This window comes from Brachycentrus maculatus, unplaced genomic scaffold, assembly GCF_059751285.1.
Source record: "Brachycentrus maculatus isolate JH-2025_06_01 unplaced genomic scaffold, ASM5975128v1 h1tg000191l, whole genome shotgun sequence".
Lineage (NCBI taxonomy): Eukaryota > Metazoa > Arthropoda > Insecta > Trichoptera > Brachycentridae > Brachycentrus > Brachycentrus maculatus.
In genome coordinates this window covers 26,114-48,309 of record NW_028280942.1, presented here as the reverse complement: position 1 = coordinate 48,309, position 22,196 = coordinate 26,114, and the positions used below count along the sequence as shown (strand labels likewise).

General features: G+C 32.2%; 1 protein-coding gene across 3 annotated transcripts in view; it reads right to left on the bottom strand.

The window, feature by feature from the left end:
* Positions 1-1,463: 1,463 nt before the first annotated feature.
* LOC148307724 (homeobox protein prospero-like) overlaps positions 1,464-22,196 on the bottom strand; it is a 30,856-nt gene continuing 10,123 nt past the window's right edge. Inside the window, exons 3-4 of one of the 3 annotated variants that reach the window (XM_088262916.1) lie at positions 2,656-2,815; positions 1,464-1,917 (exon numbers count right to left, since the gene is read on the bottom strand). In XM_088262916.1, coding sequence (XP_088119042.1) covers positions 1,738-1,917; positions 2,656-2,815 — 340 coding nt within the window. In that variant the 3' untranslated portion in view covers positions 1,464-1,737. The remainder of the gene's footprint in view (positions 1,918-2,655; positions 2,816-22,196) is intronic. The other 2 variants (XM_088262917.1, XM_088262918.1) reach the window with 2 other exon arrangements.

Genomic DNA, 22,196 nt, shown 5'->3' with positions numbered 1-22,196 from the left:
TGATATCTGAATAATTGTGTAAACGGTAATCAAAGGGGCGGTTTGAGCGGTAGACAGTAGACAGTCTATAGTAAACCGACGGGCTATAGTATCATCACCGCCATACATCACTAAATCACACTCATTATCATTAAATCTAAATACAACGACATTACAAATATTACTTTAAAAATATTACCTACTTAGTTTTGGGAATCCTCCTCGATATTACGTATTTGTAACACCTTAGAGACCTAACGACACCCTAGAATACCTGTAACCAGGTGTTACAAAAGAAATGCATTCGGGTAAAAAATAACAGAGAAATAAAAGAGTAAAATGTGACGAGTACGAATACCGCGTCGCATTAAACCAACCATGCAACAAGGGAAAAAATAACAAAAGGGATTAAAAAATAAAGAAACAAAAATGTGATAAAAGTAAAATTTCATATAATTCAGATATATATTAAGTTCACATACTATAAAAATTAAATACGCTACATAAATCAATCATTTGGTTTAAATCATTGGTTTACAATTTAACTAATAATATTATAAATGATTATTTACAGTGATTTGGTATAATTACTTTAGGATTACAGGGATAAAATAAAATGAACGAAAAATAATAAATTATAAGAAAATGTGTTCAAATATCCCGGGGACCAAAAGGGTTGACTAGGAGACTCACCACTGGTCGCTGTGCGCTAACTTACTCCTAACTCCCACGTCTTCCTTAACGCTAACACTCCTTAACTCTACCTCCTCCAGCTTAAATCTATTTTCTTACCTAAGTAATTCCATACAATAGTAAATAAAAACCAGTCAAACGAATTGTCATGTTTCGCGAAAATCTTCAATATTGATTGTATACACTAGATTAAATTATTCTATAATTATGTAAATGGTCCAGAGTTCCGAGGCGTTTCCGCCAGCGGACTCTGACTCTTGTTCTTTGGATTGTTAGCCTTCATTGACACGTTTTGTTCGTTTTGGAAAAGCTATACAATTGTTAGTACACAAGTTAAGCTAGGTATGGTCGCGGGTTTCCCCGGATGGTTACGATAGTACATGTATTTACAGTGGCGGTACCGCCTGCGCCTACCGCCCCTAACCTAGCGAGAAGCCTAATCATCACGCGGGCGGACTGGAATGTTGCCTCGAAGTGATGGAGTTAGACTACGCCCGGATCGGTTTACTATCCGACCCGCCAATTGACACCGTCCATACGATACATGGCCGTTTGATCTGTCACACTTTTTACAACTTAAACGACGAAGAAAACCGAAACAACACAAAAAATGTTGCCAAAATTACAATAAATATAAATTTATAAACGTACAACCACAGAATAGTTATAAATCTTGTTACAGTAAAATTACAATATTTTTCATCATTTTTAAATTTCATAGAATTTTGAATAATTTTATTATTAAATTTTTCCTTAACAATTTTATTCGTAATTAATAATTTTATTTATCATTTTTTTGAACTGAAGGCCTAAATGCGAGTGTCGTCTTTATTGGTGTGCAATATATTTAAATTTTCTTTAAAATTAGTTTTTCTTTGACGGAGTCAGCCCTATTTCAATTCACGCGAAATAGTGCTTGTTACCAGAAGACTTCGGATCCATTGAACGAAAAATCTCAAAATTTCATTTTAGAAGATTTTTCTAGATCATTAGTCTCTGAGGGTATCAAATACTATTCCGAGTTAATCGTTAACAACTTCATTGACTGACTCATGGATTCCCGATCTATTCCAACTGTTCTAGGAAGTTGGGAGACTTGAAGTACTCAGGAACGGGATCGTCCAGTCTGGAGATGACCTTGTAAATGGATTTCTTCCAGGACTGTTCGGCGTCCTTGCCTCCTTGGATGGCGCGGAAGAACTCTCGGAGGGTCTGCTCAACTACGTACCGGAAGTTCGAGGGAACCTGAGGAATAAACAAACCTTATTAGTGAACGGAACCTCAATGCCCTAAAGTTCATCTTCATCACTCGACATCTACTGAGTTGTTCAATCACCAAATTCTTTTAAATTTAACATATTGGATTATGTGTAGCTTTCACAAAGGAATGTTCTAATATCTAATACGAAAGCTACAAGGACAGATTGAGTATGAATTTAACTGTTCATATGACATAAATTTAAATGAAACTAGAATAAAATGGCTCAAGCAAGTAAGATCTCAAAATATGATTTGGAAATAGCAAAAATCTTAGATACTCAGATATCAACTTGAGATACAATGCTTAAGTATTAAGCCTGTTATATTTACTGAAAATTGTAATAAAACACCCTGTATATTTCCATTACTTTAATTGATCAAATAGCGGTATCCCCCAATAGAGAGATGTACACAATGGTGCACAAATAATTACGTAAAAATGTATTGGCTGATTTATAGTAATTTCTGAATGATTACGATCAAAATAAGTACTATTTCGCTAATTTTTATTTTATTTTTAAGTCGGGTCATTTGTTTATTTAAACACTAAGAAATGTAACAACAATATACTTTATTTCAAGTAAAATATTTAGTTGAACAATCATAAATGCCTTTCATTTTCAGACTGATTTAAATTAGTACATTAGACAAAATCTTTTTCTCATTTGTATGGAGGTGTGTAGGGGATGATAAAGGAAGTTCAGGGGTCGTGTTATATCGCACCTGAGGACCGCATACCTCTATGTGGTTGTTCCTGTTGTAGTGCAAGTTGAGGACTCGGTATATTTCGGAATCGGCGGCCACGTGGAGCTCCTCGGCGCTTTTTACTCCTTCGCTTACTGCCTGACGAGCGTACTTCTCCATCTGGATGTAGTAGAACTCCCTGGAGACAAAGAAAATAAGCACGTTAGTAACAAGGAAAACATATATATAAATCATCAGTACCTATTAGAATTTGCCAATATAAATTTGGAGACAATTTTTGGCTGAACGCTAGTGGACAAAATACTCCATTGGTATGATTTTTTCACATTATTCGTTTACGATTTAATCTTAACACTTTGTGTCCCGGTGCTCTTTAAATTAACCAGCCATCATCTGTGCCTCCGGATTCAATAAAACACACAACTCCTAAACTACTCGATATATTGTTATAAAAATTTTAAGGCATAGAGAATATATACCTGAGTAATCAATTAGAGCATGGTTTTGTTCAAAACATGAAAACAAAATCTACAAATAATTATCTATTATTGGGTGCACATACTCTCACATAATTTTTCTTGATCTTCAGCAAAAAAATTCCATTACTTTATGCTTTTTACATCATTTAAAAGTCTTTCTGGTGAGTCCATCTTAGATTCACGCCTTGTAGGAGAAATGTCAATGTTTTTCTCTCGTTTTTCAGAGATTGGCTAGATGAACACATATCGATACGTAAGCGGCCACCTGATGAAACTAGTGACAAAAAACACTTACTAATATGTGAGCGAAAGACAAAGTATTGTTAAAAATATTTTTTTATGAAAAGGTATTTCCCTATAAACAAATTATTTAATGATATGAGGAATACGATCTTTTTATAAAGGTGAGTATGTTTTAACCATTTTTGTAGAACGCTACATTATTTATCCATAAGCAGGATTGTGCTGCTTTTTCTATCAATTTAAGATTTAGTTAAGGCAGTAGAAGAATCTGTTTTAGCAAAAATAAAGTGTTATAAGCAATGTTTTGTAAGTTGGAAGTGCGTTTTGAAAAATATCTGACGCAGAAAGTACACTAGAGGAAACTAAAAACAAAATTGTTAATTACAAGTCCTTTTGTGCCGCCATAAGCCACAAACAACGTGTTTTCTGTTTGATGTAGGAAACTCAGAGGATATTTTACTGGAAGGCAAGGGTAATAATAAACGTATGTACGTAGTTACGTATGTATTAAGACGGGAACTAACGCACTACGCAGCCATTATAAGAACGTACTTTTCAATGTATTTTTCAAATACTCAAACGATCAATCATCAAATTATCAAAAATTATTATTATTAATTATTGTCTTATGTTCGCCTCGGTAGTGTAATGGTCAGTACGTTCGGATACCGTACAGGAGGTTCTAGGTTCGATTCCCAGGGGGGAACTCAAATAAATATAAGTGATTTTTCACTCTGATATTTTAACAATCAAAATAACACTGCGTTTATATTATGCAGAGCCCTATGTACCATTGGGTGCAGAAATAATGAATGAATAATTATTGTCTTTTGATGAGTAAAGAGTAAATACAACATTTGTAACTTTGAGCCTACGTTTTTTTAAAACATATTTAATTTATATGGACAGTTAATCAAATGGGTAGTGAAAATATATTTTTAAAATGAATGATACGTTTTAAAATGTTTCATTGTATACTGATCAAAATGCACACATCAATGTTAAACGAAACCCAATTTATTTAGAAATTCGTAAATTGCATAGGTAATTGTATGGGTCCCATTCACGGAGCGTTCTCAAAGCAAACTGCCGATTTCCTGACGTACGGACGTTGCGACGCGCAGTAGGGAAGTTGCACCGCGTACCTACTTGAGATTGGAAAGGCAAACGGAGGAATTCTGGCATTCCTTTCTGGAACATTTCACATTCAGAAAGTTTTTGAAAAACGCGCCAAAGCGCGAGCCAACCGCCACATGTATCGCGAGGGTATCGCTTTACTTTCAGACAAGAAAAGTTTATAGGGACGCTAGGAGGGGGGTGTACGTTTGTACTGTACATACACAACGTATAAAGTTTTGAAAAAGTACAAAAAAACGGTAATTAATATTAATATTTTGTAGACGCTCGACTGCGAAACTGGCATTGCTGGTTCGATTCCCGCCAATTGCAAAATGAATTCAAGAAATATTCATTGTCAATTGATCTGGGTTTGTAATATATTTTTTACATAAACCTTCCCTTTTCTAACTATCCTACCTGCAGATAAGCCCCTAAAATATATGCTTTACGGGTTATTCAAATAAATAAAATTATGGCAGTCAATAAGTAACTACTAACAAGTAAAATATGTTTCCCTAAATCGGTCTTTATCTTTTGAAGATACAGTGAAATCTCGATATAACGTACCTCAATTTAACGTTCTTCGGATATGACGGACAAAAATCAGATAAAATGTTTTTTTTTTTAATTACTGTTAATATTATATTTGCATGATTAAATTCATGTGTCGCCGAATGTAAACAATTTTTAGCGGTCGTGATAATTACAAATTATGTATCAAAACTTAAAAAGTGCAAACTAAATTTGATTCCTTTTTCAAAGCAAGCGTGTCGATATCAAACAGCAACGCCACTTTACGACGAGAGTGAAGACAATAGACAGAATTTTGTTAATGTTTTGCATTGTTTATTTTTACCCAAATACAGAGATCGTATTTTGAAAAATGTTTTTAATATATTTTTATATAACGAAATATCGGCTTTGACGGACACCCCTCTCCCCAATTAGTCCATTATATCGAGATTTAACTGTTTTCATATATTTTTCATTGCAGCGTATAAATACCAAAATTTATCTCTTTTGCAGTATAAAACTACTTATTGCAATTCAATAAAATACTTCAAACGAATCTCAATTTGAATGAAACAAAAAATTCATTGGATTAGTGGAGCGTTGTATAAATAAAGGAAAGCTTGTTCTCAATGGTGGTATATTTGTAGTTATAAATTTTCAAAATAAATATTTGTATTTTTTTGATCTACACAAATATTTTCATTGAATATTATTTTCAGATAAGCCCTAACGGCTTACGTTTGAAAATAGGAATTGCGGTATGACGGAATAGGTGTCGAACATCGAAACTTAATACTAATCAGACACGATATTAATTGTTATTAATTACGTAGGTAATTTTATTTCTCATAAAGTGGCCCTTGCTTGTGATTTTTATTTATATTTCATTAAAATTCACAATTTATATTTTTTTTTCACAGAAAAATCATAGTTTTGGACAATTTGTTTATACCGCGATGATCATTTAATGGAGATAAAATACGTCACCCTCAAACCCGCTCTATAACTGACTTCCACTGTACTTAGATTAGTGCCTCCGTAGTATAATGGTCACTACGCTCGGACCGTACTAGAGGTCCCTAGTTCGATTCCCAGGGAGGGGGGGTTAAATAAATATAAGTGATTTTTTACTCTAATATTTATTCAATATTACCCAGTAATGATTACTGAAACGGAGGGCTGATAACCTTTCCTTCATTTGTTAACCATCAAGATAACTCTGAGTTTATATGATGCAGTGCCCTATGCACCATCGGATGCGGAAAAGGTTTGAACTAATGAAATATGTGCATTAAGTAATTAGTATTATTACTTCTAAACGTATTAGTGAAATGCATTTGCGTTGAAAATTTTTAGATGCAGGTACTCGCCAAAGATTCTCATATTCTCGAAAGTTCCTCGTATTCCCAAACGCTTTAATTCACGCTAACGCGCAGGTGAAAACACCTTTTGTTAGCTCCCGGCTCTCACGAGAGATCATCTCATTCAACCCTTACTTAGCGTGATATTAAATGTCTCCTGCGCTTCTTACCCACCCTGTGATATTCTTTCTCGCCTTCTGCCTGCACCTTTTGTTAGAAACGATGCACTTGGCGTTGAAATTGACAGAGAAGGGGAAGTGACGTCAGGACTTTCGTCATTATCATTTTGGAATTAATTTTCACTTAACATGATAAATATCACTATTAAACAGTGGTATTTACCAATTAAAATTAAATTAAGGGTAAATATGTAATTGGAGATAATCCAGATTTTGTGAACAAGTATTTGGACACACTAAAAATGTTGTAAGTAAATATGTATTACCGTAAAGCAATTGACGAATCTATTGATATGATTTAAGAACTTTATTCAAGCGCACTGAGTTTTTGTACGATTATTTTAAAACTTCAATGATAAATACTATTGAAAGTAAATATTATCACAGAAGGAGTCACTTTCTTGTAAAAAAAATATAGATCTTATTTTTTGACATATCATCAAAGGTGAAGAAGAATATGGGAGTCTGAGCATCTGGGACCGTCATAGGCTGGTTTTAGTCATCTCTTTACACACGTGTAACATTCACCAATTTTTATATTTTATACATGAAAAATAAGAAGAAGAATAATAATAAATACAATAAAAAGGAATAATTGTAGGTAAGACAATATTATGGCCCCTTTTCAGGCATACAGAAAATCCGGTGAATTATTATACTCTTATACTAACATTACTTTAAAAAATGTGAAAAAGGTTAATTTAATCAATTTAAATTTATACACGTTACGTAGTTTTTCTATGAAAGAACCAAGGAAAAATGACGAATCTTATTGCTATTTGAATCTGGCTATATAAATTACCTCTACATATACGTGGAATATACCATTAGGCCTACCCAATACTCGGAGGAGGTTGGGGAAGGCTGGAGCGCCGCACAGATACTCCGTCAAGTGAGCCAATTAGAAGGGAAACGAACTATAGTGGCTTGGAAAACACTTGCCATGTATTAATGAAAAATGTCATTTGTAAGTTCGCGTCTCGATTATTCACCGGAGACCGCGTCGAGATTTTTTTTAATTAGCTTTCTACGGAAAATTGAACAATGAAATATTTTTTTACACATCTAGGCAATGCCGGATGAAATAAGCATGAAAAATAGACACCAAGAAATGTGCACAAAAAAGGTTCACCAAGTTCTATTTTTTACATCCATATTTTATTCATTTTTGAACGATTATTGGATTTCATTTATTCGATTATTGATAAATGTCATTTTTTTGGTAAACAGTACTGCGATCGGTTGAGAATTTGTGAAGAACGTAGTTTTCTTCAATTGTAGACAAATAATGGGTATATTGGTGAACGTTACACAAGTGTGTAAGCTCTGGAATGCTCAAACATCCATCTTGTTTTGATGTGCCTTAGTTGAGACATTTAGAAACTAGTTTCAAATGAGGAAATTCTTTTTCACTGCGAAGTTTATTGATAATTCATTTGAATTATTCATAATATTGATAAAAAAAAATTTAATAAAAATAAAAATAACAAAAATAAGATAAAATAACTATTTTTTCGTAAAATGTCACCATAAAAGAGCTTTCCTGTGATGAAATTGGGGAAAAGAATATTGAAGATATGATCGAACAAACAAATGCAATTTTTTTCTACCATCCGTACTTGTAACTTCTGTTGAAAAGCATTAATGAGCATAAAAGCATTAAAACCAAAATGCAATCAGTAATTGATTCCGATTTTTTATTTCATATGTGGTTTGAGAACATTTTCAGATACATGTGTGCTCGTAGACACAAGTAGCTAATAAATATCAGTAGAAAAATAGCGCAAACAAGCTGTGCAGCAAGCACTCTTCACGCTTGAATGACGCGCATTAAAAAGAGCATCGCAACAATTCCCGTCTCCCGTTCCAATAAGGGCTCCGTATGTGACGCTCCAGATGGGATGCTGAGCCGCTCTTGTGCCGTGTATCTGTCGCCTTCTCTCGCGGCTCAATTAACAACGTTTGCCGGGGCGGGGGCGGGGGGCGCGATTTTTTCCAGCTGAATATGGGCGGAAGAAGTGAATGGCTTATCAGGGGAAAACCGCTAATAAGCCAGGCTAATTTTCCTTGCAGTACAAGCGGAATACGTGTGGGATGCGACTCGCGACTTTTTGTTTCACTCGCACGAGTATTTTTTAATCACTATTATGTTGCACGTGAAAAATATTGTACTTTAAACGGCAAAAAATATCATGTAACAGTATTGTGAAATATCTGTATTTGTCACAACATTTTAGGTATGTACAAATACTTGTTCACAAATCTAGATTATCTCCGCTTAATTAGTCAGTTTGTTTAATTTGTAGAACTCCATGTTAATTTATTTATCAAATAGATAATCAAACACTGATTTCTTAAGTCTACTAAGCTGTATTTTATTGTAAAAAAAAACAAGTATAAAAATCTTTACTGTGACAGTTGATTTTTATGTGTTTTTACTAAAAAAAAACAACAAAATATACATACTAATATAAAAGTTTCTGCTTAATAAAAAGCTTCTTTACATCTCACCAATAGATGTCTCTAGCGAAGTTCTAATGATTCAAGAACAAGGTTTCGAAATTGGTTCATATATATATATAGAACTTCCAAGAATTTGAATAGTGTGGTTGTCAATAATGGGTAGAATTAGTGAATGTCACACGTGTGTAAAGTGATCACTTAAACCAGCCTATGACGGTCGTCAGCCCCGTAAATGCCCAGACTTCCATATTCTTCTTCATCTTTGATGAGATGTCAAAAAATAAAATATAATACAACTTAGTAGACTCAAAAAATCAGTGGTTGATTTAACATTTAATACATAAAATATAATTAATTAATTAAATTATCATTGACAGCAGCTCGATGTTTCACTGTGGTTTTGCAATAGTGAAGATAAATCACTGACTCCCATGCCACCCTCTGGCGGCCTCCTTGCCCCTTCAACACTTGCGCGCACTGTGAGTAGCAACACTTACAGCGGCGGGCGGGCAAGTGACGTGTGAGTATTGCTACTTGCGAATCAACTAATTACTGGAGGTGCTCTGTACTCCTGGTAACTTGCGAGGGATTTGTGATTCTAACCACTCCTACATATCGCTCAAACTCAACTGAGCCGGAACCATTTTTATAAAATGACAAGTACCTTTAATATTTTGCTACATGTGATTTAAAAATTTCGTAATTATAATAAAGTCGGAATGATTCGATAATAATAGTCGGAATAGGCGAAGATTGCTTGTATAGATATATTGGTGTGGCGTTATATTCTCTCTGCCTACCACTGCGGGGAAATGGCGTGATGGTTGGTTGGTTAGTAAGTTAATTATATTAAAAGCTGTATGTGAAAACGCCATCACCGAAGCAGTAGGTACTATTGTCTTCTAAACAAATCCTATAAAATGTAAGTTTTGGTATAAAATTATGTTAAATCATCATTTTAACGAATTTAACATATGTCGCAATTTTATGAAATTTCTTTATCTAATCCTTATCTGCACCCAATGGTTCAAAGGGTACTGCATCGTATATACAGTGTTATTTTGATAGTTAAATACATGTGGGAAATGTATGCTTTACGTATAAGTCCAAAATGATATAAAATAAAATAAAAACTGATTTTACTTTAACTCCCCCTGGGAATCGAACCAGGGACCTACCAGCTAAACGCACTAACCATAATACTGTAGGAGACTGGTTAAGAAAATCTATAAGTAATTAGATAAAACCAAAAAATACATTATCCTATTTAATTCATGTACTTCTTGATGATGTTAATATTTTTTTGCTTTCATTGTCTATGCCTAGTAATATAAAGAAAAAAATATTCATTGACAAAATTTAAAAACAGATTCTATTTTGACGCTTAAGCAAAAAATAATGTTCAAATCCAGATTTTTACATTTATTTTATTTTAAATCTAATTAATAACCGTTTTATTCTGCTGTGCCACACGCTCCCCAAATTTTAAGTTGCAGTCAAACTAGGTAAAAGAATATTCGTTGGGTAAATCTTTACCGGTACAAGGTGCAAGTCGCCTAGTGACTTTATAAATAATTTCCCGTGTGAACATTTCTCAATCGCCTGCTTGGCCGACCCCTAACAAAGAAACGGGCCTTGGTACTAGCAACTTCTTACCCTTCGCTTCGTCTTGGCTCCTGGTAGGATTGGGCTAATTCTTTGTACTGTGAAAAAACAACGAAACTTGCTAAATTTTAAACAATCTTAAAAAAATATTATTTACATAAATAATACTTTGTTTTATTGTTATTGTCATTGTTATTTTATTTTAAATACTCCGTTGCAGTGTAAGATATCCACAAATACGAGTATGTAATAAATACCGTTGATTCCTAGTTATAAATAGTATTATCTTTCATTAATTAATTCGGCAATCACTTTGTAGTAAAAAACCCTCTAAATGCCCAGATTTCAATATTCTTTTTAAATTTAAGTTTTACTTAGTAAATACGAATATTTCTTAAAATCTATTATGAAACGTGTTTCGATGCATTTCGCATAATTTTCAAACACTGACTTTTCGATTTATCACTATGAAACATCAGTTTTTTTTTCTTCAAATTATTACAAGCATTGATATAAACTCATAAAAGCATTTTATTTTTTTATGAAATCACTAAATTTAGGCAAAAAAATCTGTTGTTTTCGTGTTGATATACCCTCAAACATTATAACAAACAATCTAGGGTAACAATTTAAGAAAGTTCATAACGGTTTTCACACGGTTGGGGTATAAAAAATATCTTAAGATATTTTACAAAGTTGATGAGGGGAGAAATTTAGTACGTATCGCAAAATAAGCCGCCGTATTTAAAGTCCCTTAATTCACCCTTTTAAGATGGAAGACGTGTGTATTTGTATGTGTATGTGTATATGTATGTGTGTGTGTGTGTACCTTTTTTATTTACACGCAGGTTTTTTTTTCTAACTACCGAAAAATATAATGTTTACATATCAAACAAGTAAAGAAAAATGAGTATTTTAATTTTTTACTCATATCACAATTATTGTTATTGAATCATAAAAGCGATGTAAACTCTTCAAAATGTTCTAACGTCAGGATGGTTAGTATGATTATTAATGATTTATTATATACGATGCAGTGCCTAATGCACCGTTGAGTGCGAATAAGGGTTAACAACATCTTTTGTATTCTTATTTCCTTTATCCCTACCAAATTTTGAATAAGTGAATATCGCATCTGAACAGTTTTTTTTTCAAATTGTTTTGTTTTAGCTGAAATTTTAAAATCGCACTCGTACAAAATATACTTATGTAAATGTATTGATGGTTTTATACTAATTACTAAAAATGTACTGCTGAAAAAATGATATCGAAATATATATAAAAGTATTTTGAAAATCAATTCTCAAATATTTTTTGTATTCAAATATTAAAGACGTTTGCAGGATAGCAAATTGGCAGATGTTCAATTCAATCCATCTCGGAAGCTCACCCTACAAAGTTTTTTTTACTCTTAAAAATTCGCAGCATCCATTGAAGTTATAAATCTTATACAGAACATTTAAAGATATGTACCTTTGCGGAGAGTTGGCAACAATGCGATCTTCGCTCTTACCTGGGTATTGAAATCTTTAAGACAATTTTCTTGGGACAAGTTACCGAAAGTATCTATACAAGAATCTCTGAGAAATACAATCGAAGCTTTCATAGAAAGACCGACCATCTTATATATGCAATTCGGCATATTTATAAAGGACTACTTACGATATGTAAAAGTAAAACGGCTAGAAAGATATTTAAAATAAAAGTTCTGATATGACATATATACGCAATTAACTTATTATAGTTTCACAGTAATTACACCACAGTCAATGCAATGCAATAATTTCATATGCAATAAATATAATAACTTACCGTATAAAAGCATAACATTTTTTTAATGAAATTTCAAGTAATTTACAATTTAAATATATTTTTTTAATAAATAGTATCATATTTGTATCATAAAAGGTAAAAAATACTTGTGAAAGTGATTTAGTTCTTATAATATGCTGAGACTATTTTGTTTATGTAATATACAAATAAAAGCAGAACCATTTAATTCTAGTATAAAAAATACATATTGATCATACAAGTCGTTCAAATTGAAATATTGTTTCATTCATTTATCACTTTGTGGTAAAATCTTTCCATTTTTAATACCACTAAGAAATAGTGGTATTTACTAAGTAAAATTTAAATATTGTTATTCAAAACATAGATGAAACATTAATGTACTTTTAAAGTAAGATTTTTTTATTAATATTTTTCGTTTTCTGATTTCAATATTTGCTTTCCGTTATTTTGCAAACGGCGCACAAAAAGTGCAGCAGACACGCACAGACAGCGAAAGATTGGCGTTCTATTGTTCAAGCATTGCAACAAAAGGAAGAATCCCTTTTACCCTCCCTGGCGAATTGTTAACCTACTGAGAACCCTGTGTACTATTTTTACTAGAATGGGGGACATTGCATGACGTATGAGGGATTTAACTTTATTTCGTAAACCAAACCATCCCCTGATTGCCTGACTCGATGATCATACCGCTATCGCTTGGCATTAGTTAAAGAAATGATTATGTAATTTGAATTGTTGGACAAGTATTACAAGCTAATTTCCGATATCCTAGAATTAATTTTTTAATTTTAGTAAGACTGATTTTATGACCAAAGGGTAGATAGGCAGATATGTCGTTTTCTATAAAATCTTTCACTCACGTCATCTGTATCTCATCAAATATATTCCACTCCAAGGTCTGAAAATCTTTAACGAAGGACTGATCACCCTGTATTCATCTACATTGTTTTCACATTTACCAAAGGTTCATTTGTTTGAAAATAGATTAATTGATTTTTTTAAAATTAATTAAAATATGGATCAATATTTTGAGTGTGTCCAAATGATTGTTCACAAATCTAGGTTTGTTCATTTATATTGACATCTCAACATAGATGAAGAATAATATAGAAGTCTAGGTATTTACAGGCCTGTAATAGGCTAGTTTAAGTGATCGTTTTATGCATATGTAACATTCACGATTCTACCCATGATTGACAATTTCGTGAAGGTCTCTTCTAAATAAGACTCAACTCAATAAATATTTGTATTCCAACAATAAAAACTTACTAAATATAATAAAAAAATTACTCAACTCAACAAATATGTGTATTCGAATAATAAAAACTTACTAAACATAGTAAAAAAAATTTACTCAACTCAACAAATATGTGTATTCGAATAATAAAAACTTACTAAATATAATAAAAACTTACTCAACTCAACAAATGTTTTATATTCGAATAAAAATATCTATTATACCAGCGATGGTATTATTCGATAAGTGCGGGATCAATTTCAATATTATTGATGTATGTGTAATTGATACGTTTCGAATAGCACACAAACACCTCATTAGTTGGTAATTGGCCATTAAACATCGCAATCTTACTGTTATTAAGTGGGTAGGTATACAATCAGAACAAACCTACAAAAAGTTCATACCCGCATGACAGCAAGGAAACGCGAGGGGAGATCGAATAGTTTACGGCGAAAGAAAATAAATTTAAATAAAAAAAACGAGTCATAGTTCTTTATTCTGCAGTTATAAAATTTTATAAAAAATAATAATTTTAAAAATAATAATCAATAGCCTGCAACATAATTTTATTTAAACCCACGTAACATTTAACGTAATTGCATTTTTTGTTTAAATATTTTTTTTTGAAAAAATAAGTTTTTCTTCGAAGTAAATATATGGGTTGGAAAAGAAAAATGTTATTGAAAGGAAAGAAGTTTTAGAAAATTATAAAAAAATACATTTATTTGCCAAATTCCAATATAAATAAAAAATGTGCGCGGACAAAACCTGTGGCTTCTCGCGCAGCCGGTCACTACTGACTTTATATATTTGAGAGTACATTTATAATAATGCTTGAACGTAATTTAAAAAAAAAAAACTTTTGTAGTATTATTGAAACTTCAACTCGTAGCGTTCACGCGTTCGTGAATTATTGCATTGATTTGTTCGATGAGTCCTCCGATGCAAATTCTGCCTGCAAGCTAAAAAGCGCTATACAGTGGCAGGGTATTGACAGATCGGTATGTATGAACATGACCGTAGATCTGTTTATATTTATATGTAGTAAGTACCTACAAACGCGAGCCCCCATTCTGCAAACCTGCCGAGTCGAACACTATCGGGATATTGCTTCCTTCGAGCCCAAGTGTGGCATTTCGGTAATTCAACATTCAGAAGCAGATGCGTCGCGTGGTGTAGGTACTCGCACATACGACCCAGATGCATTTATTAGCGAGTTATGGTGGCGGGTGACAGGAAAAAGAAAAAATAATAAATTGTGTAAGTAGAAATCGTTCACAGTTAGACGTAATTATAATATCGAGCCCAGTTTTTATTTGACTTCTCCTCAATTAGGTCGTTGGCTATCTGTTATTCGTTTTTATGACAAAAATAAATGTATTCAGTACCTTAAATTTTATTATACATTTTAACTACTTATTTAAGCTGAATAGAAGAATAAATTTCGCAATTTAGTTAAAATAAAAAACGAAAACAAAACAACAACAAAAATTGCTTTGCAAGACAAACTCTGTCAGGAAGTCTAGATACTTCTGTATCAAATCTGGGAATGAGGTAAGACAGCTTTCAATATAAGAAAACAATTACAATTTTTCATTTAGAGAAACCTTAGTAAATGCTTCCTTAGTTATTAATAATTCGAGTTAGCTAAAAATGGACTGATTTTACTACAAAGTGACTGGCGAATCAATGAATGAAATTTCATATATTTATTTAAATAACGTTAACACTTCTAGCCAAATTTGTTTTGCATTATTATCTGCAGCTCACGGCTTTAACGGATCGCCGAAAGTCGGCTGGCTCTAACGGAATAACGGAATAACGGATTCGCTAATTCGCCTTGTTCGCGAGGTTTTCCTCAAACGGCAGGCAAACCTAGTACAAGCAACGGATCGCTGGGCAAGGTCCGCGGACCGTTTGAGAGAGAACATATTTCACATTAACGGAAGCGAGAATATTTCCCTGAAGGGAATCCAGCACTGGCAGCGCCAGGCAGAGACGAACTTGGAAAATAATTCAAAACTCTAACTAAAAAGTGATGTATTAAAACATAAAAATTGAAACTAATTCTAATGGTTCTAAATTTGGGGCTAAGTATCGTGAGAATTATATGATAAAAGATTATGTATGTATGAGTTCCAAAAAATTGAGTAGTGTGGTCGTCAATCATGATAAGAATGGTGAATGTTACACGTGTGTAAAGTGATCACTTAAACAAGCCTATGACAGGTTGTAAGCCCTGTAACAAACCTGACCTCCTTATTGTTTTTCATCTGTGTTGATATGTCAAAATGTAGAAATAGTTCCTCAGTGAAGAAACCCAGATTTGTGAACACAGATTTGGAGACAAACAAAATATTGATATATACTTTAATTAAAAAGATTTTTTTATGAATTAATATATTTCTGAACAAATGAATCCATGGTAAAAATTAAAACAATTAAAATAGAAGCAGGATGATTAATCCCTCGCTTTAGATTTTAAGGTCTTAATGTAAAATTAACTAAGTGGAGAATATCAGATTTGTGAACAAGGATTTAGACATACCCAAAATGCTGAACTCACTTTTACCTGTTTTTTAATATATTAGTATTGTCCGCTGATGCAAAAAATCTCAATTTTAGTAGGTGAATGATCATTATTATTTATAAAGAACATTTTTCAAAAATTATCATTACTATCTGATCTGCGTATTTTTTTATTTTTTGACTGAAGCGCCAGTACGACCCCCGTATAGTGCATTACTCAGTTGGCAATGAAGAGGCTACCCCTTCCAATCCCGGAATGACCGTAAACCTAATGATTTTTCTCTTTGCATATTTACTGGCCTATGGTTTTTCCCTTTCCTCACTCCCCTCCCCGTCCCATCGCCGAACGAAAGCTTCGAGGCCTCTCAAAACTTTTGTGCAGCAAAAAACGAGTTTTTTTGCATAGCCAAGCTAGCCAATGGGATTTCACTCATGTGTTCAAGTATAGAGCTGTTTATAATGACTTATTTAATGAGACCACGAGGAAACTGCTATCATTTTATGAAAAATCATCGCAGATGTGATATTGTCTTCAAAAAATCCCGGCTCTGAAAATAATGTTGGGCTGTTCAATTCACTGGACAGTAAGCCCTCAATATAAAATTTTTTTATGCCAAATACTCCATTAAGCTCAGTATTCATAAAACAATTTAAAAGATTAACTATCAGCTCCACAACCACAGTTTAAAAATGAAATTATGGATGGATGACGTAAAATTAAATGAGCACAATATTTTGAATGTGTCCAAAAAAAATGTTCGCAAATTGTTACTATAAATATTTTTATTGATATTTCAATGTAGACGAAGAAAAATATGAAGGTTCTAAAAAAAACTTACTTTTTTCTACCATACAAGTCACCGATGAAGAAACTTGCAGTTGAACTTTTCAATTAAATAAAAAATTATTCCAAATGATGAGTGTTATAGTTATCAACCATGGGAAAAATGGTGAATGTTAAACATTATATAAAGTGATCACTTTAACTGGCAAATGACAGGCTATAACCCCTGTAAGTGACTAGACTTTCTATTTTAAAATATCAATAAAAAGTCTTAAATGAGCACTTAACTTAAATGAAGCACACGAGTATAAATGCGTTTATTATATGAATTATCTTCAAGTAGATAACACTCAAATGTGTATTTTGTAGCCTAAAGTGTGTAAATTCCATTCAACTGTATTGAATTTGGATCGTGGCCACCTCGCGTCAACAGGTGTCGATCAATATTGTTGATTTGGCGTTGGGGTATCCAAATATATAATGTACATCGACCGGCTAATTAAATTAGGGTTGATCAACTCAACACCACAGCCCTACATCCTATTTACAAGGCATTTAACCGACACAATCACGAATCGACATTGCATACCGTGTCACACCTAACTAAATACCGGTACATAATATAACACGCTCTATGACCTTAGTCAGATGTTCAAATACAGGTTACATTTTGAGGTTTTGATAGTCTTATCATTTATCTCACTAAGAAAAAACTATTTGAATTTAACATCGAGGGGTATATAAAAAAAATATACAAAAATCCTTTCGGTCTTTAACTATCAAACTTTTGAAACGGTATTCCGCAAAATTCAATATGAATACAAGTACAAATAAGTCCTTAAATAAGATCTGCCGAAAGCAGGACATATATATTTTTTTTAAATTCAAATACTGAAACATTATATAATTAAATCTATTTTTTTTTATTATACGAATAAAATTCTTAACTTTTTAAGTGAATCGGGTTAATTCATATAAAATAATTCATTTGCCGCTAATAATTTTACTAATAAAACGATTGATCTACGTAATAAAATTAATAAATAGATAGATATGTAATTAATTGTGTGCATAAAATCTAAAATTGTACTTGTTTTTACAGTCCTCTTATCACAAACGCATTAATATTATACATGGGTATTTGAAACGTATTTATACGAGTTTTATCATGGGTTACAACCCCATGATAAAACTCGTAAATATAATAACTCGTTATAAAAAATAAACGATACTCCTAATGTAATATAGAGAAATACAAATCACTGTTATATTAGCATTTTTTATAAATTTGTAATTTATTAGTAATTTTTAAAAAAGGAGAGATGATAAAGATTAATTAAGATTATTTGTCTGTATGAAATTATATACATATATGTTTAATTAACGTTTGCGAAGGAGTAGGATTTTTTTAAATAAAAAAATGACTATTGGTGTAAACAACTAAGATTTTTTTTCCAATATTTAAATTTTTTACTAAAGGTGTAACGTATATCGGATGTAAAAGTAAAATGTTTAATCTTATTATTGAGAGAAAGTGACTTCACGTGTAAAATATTTAATCAAAAAACTAGATAATAATAATTGAATAAAAGTATAAAGGTACCAGGTAATCATAAGAACAAGGAGATCATTAGAATGTATTGTACTTCCAATACTGTTTATATGGCTATAAATTATCAGGTAGGTACTAATTGGTGAGATGACAGAATAACGGATAATCGACATTTTAATAATTATTTTGAATTTGATAAGCTTTTGTGTATTGGCAACCAATATCCAATCAACGGTGGTGTTTTGGAGTGTATGATCACTAAACACGATCCCTGCACCTATTTATATCAATAATACCAAAATTAGTTGCAATTTCGCGGGCCGTTGGTATCTGCCACTAGCTTGAAAGCTAACTGTACCGCGTGTAATGTGCGAATATTACCAAGGCGTCATATATGTAAATACATTTCAATTGTTAAACTACAGATTTCAAATTTCAGATTGCCCTGTTAACCATTTATGAAATTAATTTGGTCTATCGGAGCTGTGAAAAATATGAAATGACGGAGGAAAGCTTTTGCGTGATTACCTCGCTCACTTAATGTGATCATTTACATAAAAGTGTTACGTTAAGACACGGAACCGGAATGATACACCATTTTCTAATTTAATATCACTTTGCCGCCATTTTGAGGCAACTTATCTTGGATGAAAAAATACGGTATAAAAAGGCGTTTAAATAGAGTTTGGTCGTTTAAATAAGCAAAGTTTGTATTTAATTACGAACGAAAAACACAATGAATCCATATTTTTATATCAGGCACTGGATTTTTTACCGTACATATGATATACTCGTATCAATAAGTGTCTCAAGTGAAAAGAAGCACATATCGTTTTTATATGAAGTGAAGATGGAAGTCTGAGCATTCTAGGGCCTATGACCTGTCATTTGGCTGGCTCAAGTGTTTCTTTGTAGACTTGTGTAATGTTCATAACTCTGTCTGTTACGAGTATTAATTTATCATATTCATATTGCATTATTTAAAATTTTGCAATCAATAATACTTTATAATTTTCTGCAACTGCTTTTATCAATATTGAAAAAAAATTAAATCTAAATTCTAATTTTTAAAATTATTTTGGCTAAATTTGAAGCTTCTATAAATGTTATTTTTATTGAGCGAGATTACTTTTTCAATGAAAAAATTATTTTTTTTCTTCTTAATAAAACCGTAATTGGTCTGCAATATGAAAAAAATACAGAAGAGCACTATATAATTTTATTTAACATATTTTTGACATAATAAATATATTTTGACTTTTTTGGGAAAGTTTTTATGGTAAAATTTGTATTTTTATTGTCCCATAATGCTATTATTTGATCAAGCATAAGATAAATACGTATAACGTTAAAAGCTCAACTCCTAATGTTGGACTTCCGCCTCGGCTACGACAATTACCCTAATGAATTAAAGTGATTAAGCCTTAATATAGGAAGGCAAGGCTGCTATTTTCTCAGATGTAATATATTTTTTCACAGAATTTTGTACTTAATTTCTCAGAATCTGCCATACCTGGACACGATTAAAAGATCAGAAATGTAATATTTCTAGGAAAAGGTAAACTTTTTATTATTTTTGAGAATGTTTGGATGTGCCTTTACGTAGATTTAATACAGTTAAAAACGTTTATTATTATTCTATTCCCTTTGGAATATTTTAAGTGTCCCCGTAAATTATGTACAAAAAGTATTGAAATTCTTTACGAAATATCATATAACAATGCCAGATCACCAATCCGAACGCTCCGTAATCCAAAACTCGATGTAATCCGAACGATTTCACGCATGTCACATGTGAAAATCTCGAGAAGGAATCACAGCGATGGACAGCGAGCAGCTGATGCCAGCTTAAAAAATTCCTCTTCTGAAGCCGTTAAAACATTCAACATAGCCATCAGCTAGGCTGAAGGAGTCACCAATTTGACAAAAATTATAACATGTCTAAATACTCCAAGGTATTTTCGTAAACATTACTAAATTGCTATAAGTTTATTTTTTATATCAACTGAATACTTGATATAAAAGAAGATTTTATTAAATACTCCTTATTTTTTTAAATAACGCACTTGTGTAAATGGAATAATATACCCATAAGTACGTCCGTTTTTTTTCTGAAATTAATACCCGGTTGATGGGCGAATTAAAACGAAATCCCGGCATGTATAATATTTCATTACAAATTAATTAACTCGAGTGGAAAACGAAGAAAGGAGTCGTGATAATGTGACACGACGGAGCACTCGTATATATTACGTTTAATAATATTCATAACTAACAAATGAGCGTAAACCACACCGAAATATCACAAGATAATGACTGGCACACGCCCTTACTAAATCATCCGACACGTTTAGTGCCCGAACTCGGTACGTTTCTTGGGCGTAAATCCCCCGGGTATTGCGATAGCGGTCACATGCAGGTACTTCAAAATAAAACAAGAAAATGTCCGCAGATGGACATGCTTATCGCTAGCATGTCCGCTTTACTAGCATAATGAAGCATCTGGCTTTTACGCTTTTACGAAATTCACTTGGGATTATTTTTTATATGTCGAAAAGTCGTAATAAACGTAACCCAACCTTTAACTAATTCTTACACAAGTACATATTTTTTTTAGAGACTAGACTAATTGTTAACTGTTACTTTTTTGGTTACACAATTGAAGTGGTAATCTTTTTTTGAATATTATATTTCTTTTCTCTTGAGTTTTTTTACGTCAAATTGTCTGATACATCAAAAGCTTTACGTTATAAGTTATACGAGTCTAAAGTTGTGCAATGATTGCCGTGATTACATTTAAAGAATCGGATCTAAAAACAAATATTAGTATCGACTTATTTTTAACATTTCAATAAAAAACATTTTATTTACCGTAAATTTATAAGATGATTTGCGTAACAAAAATTGAGGCAATATTCTGAAATAAAACAGTATTTTTAACATTTTTATTGTATTTTAATAGTAAGTACCCAACTAACGCAAAAATCAACATTATATTGAAGTTGCAATATTAAAATGCATTATCCATTTCTGAGTTGTTCTGTTCTACCATCTAGTTTTACAGAAACAAGCTTTTGTTAGTATATGTATGCAACTCTGAGTGTTTACCGTTTTGCTGGTATTATCCTTTTTTCTTCCTAATTATTAGTATCAACTATTTGTCATACATTAAATTTTCATATATTGGTAATATACTGCACCCTGACCTTCAATTGAGTCGTTTGTATTCCATAAATATAATACATTCATCGATTAAAAAATCTGTGTGGGACAGATCACCTTGCCATCATATAATCAAAGATCGATATGCAGAGTAAAATCTACCTCGTTTCGGTATACTCGTACTTGCATATGAAAATTTAATTGCTTTGAGTATATGTAAAAGATGATGCGTCATATCTTTGAAAACATTAAGTATTTTAATTAACGAAAATGTTTTAACTTCATGTCGAGGGTTGGGCTATTAATATTTCACGAAGCAAGCCGCCCATAGGAAAGCAACAGCCTCAGCGACTATTTGTATGCAAACACCACTGAAGTAGGCGGAGAAGACATGACCAACCCTTTCATTCCGCCGCCTATAGCGCTAGGGCGGAAGGCAAAACATTGTACTAAGCGATATTTGTCACGATATTCTTATCTTTACATTGCAAAGGGAGTTGCTACGGATATTACAATAAAAATAAGCTAAATTAAAC